The sequence below is a fragment of the Nanorana parkeri genome, unplaced genomic scaffold (assembly GCF_000935625.1).
Source record: "Nanorana parkeri isolate BGI_ZX_2015 unplaced genomic scaffold, ASM93562v1 scaffold303, whole genome shotgun sequence".
Lineage (NCBI taxonomy): Eukaryota > Metazoa > Chordata > Amphibia > Anura > Dicroglossidae > Nanorana > Nanorana parkeri.
In genome coordinates, this window is record NW_017306571.1 from 370,002 (window position 1) to 371,637 (window position 1,636).

The 1,636-nt window shown below is 41.3% G+C and overlaps 1 protein-coding gene across 1 annotated transcript in view; it reads right to left on the minus strand.

The window, feature by feature from the left end:
* The window catches only part of LOC108788051 (transient receptor potential cation channel subfamily V member 6-like), a 47,199-nt gene that overhangs the window by 12,832 nt on the left and 32,731 nt on the right, over window positions 1–1,636 (minus strand). Inside the window, exon 10 of the mRNA XM_018557780.1 lies at window positions 850–926. Coding sequence (XP_018413282.1) covers window positions 850–926 — 77 coding nt within the window. The remainder of the gene's footprint in view (window positions 1–849; window positions 927–1,636) is intronic.

Below are 1,636 nucleotides of genomic sequence, written 5' to 3' on the forward strand. Positions count from 1 at the left end.
CCGGAGCCAGCCGTACGATCACGGCTGGCTCTGCCCAGCTGTCAGAAGCAGGCTGTCGGCCGGCCAATGGCCGGCCGCTTGGCCAGCTTCGTCTTTCAGCACGGCTCAGCGCTCGACTGAGCCGCTCGGCCGTGATCGGGAGCTGTACGGGCTATTGTGAATAGCCCGTACAGCACCCCCTCGGTTCTCCTGAACCGAAGGGGTCCTGGTGCCGAAGCTAGCCGAAGGATCGGCCGAAGCTACGGCCAGATCCTTCGGCAGCTTTGTGAATAGACCCCTATGACTAAAATTATTGGTCGACCAAATTAACAATGCAGGGCACCCATTGGACTACATTTTCCATAATCACTGGGCTATAGACAGGCTGATTGTAAATGGCAGTGCGGTGTGCATTGAGTAGTAGGGTTATCATCAGTGACATACAGCTAGAGTGCTGAGCAGGGTGACAACACTGCAATGAATTCACTATAGGCTATTCATTGTTGATACTCTGTAAGAAGAAGGGAGATCTCAGGGCATGTATAAATGGATAACAGCAACATAATAATGCTACGATAGTGCAGTATCGTTATTGTAGATATGATGTTTAAAAAATGTAAAAATAGGTAACAGTTCTTCTTCAACTTGAATTGTGCTGCTGCATCTTCCACTAAATAAATATGTCTATCATATTGCCAGCTACCACATTTATTCTGTATAAGTTGACTGCTTATATGAGCATATCATCCTCAACATGGATAAAGCCTGCAGGAAATCCTGCAGACATCTTGCTTCTCAAGCATCTTTGAGAGGGAAAACTGTGCCACAGGCGATGTATAAGAATAGATATGACAGTTTTGGATGACTTACATGATAATATGAAAAGGTCCTCCTCTCACTGTGTTTCCAAAAAAGCGCTTTGGCCCTTTTCTGATCAGTTGAGCAACCTAGAGTGTGATACATACAAAAAAACAAGGTGACACATGCATACAGGTATTTTCAGTTATACTAAGATTCAATTAGCACAGATACTTCTTATTAGTACTTCAAAACATGCCATGGCTCATTTACCAGTTATTGCAGAGATTCACAAGTTCACCCTAATGCCCTGGATTTTACTGTCAGGCTAATAGTAACGTTACCTTATAATCACAAACATATCCAGATTTACTATAATAGACATTGTGCCCTTCACTGAACCAAAACTTGATTAGTATGCATAGGTCCACCAGCAAATTATACCAAGTACAAAAATATGTTATTTCCATTTGTGCCTGTTACCCAATGCTCGGCACAGCAGCAGAACGCTATCATAAATATTTCAATTGTTATTATTATTTACCTACAATGTTTCTAGGTGATTCTGAAAAAATGGATAGAACAGACAACCAATCTAGCAAGACAGTATATAGAATATACTACAGCAAATCTATTTTAAAGACTGATGTTAAAGACAAAATGTAGTTCTAAACTAACTCACAGATTTGAAATAGTTACAGTGATTACTACATGATAGTTATAGCTGCTATAATTAGGTAATATATTTCCAGGCTTAGTACATATTAAAGTAGTATTAAGGCACGGGCGTTTTTTACCCTAATGCATTCTCTGCATTAAGGTACATTTTTCTCTCTCCCCCCCCCCCCCACACCTTCCA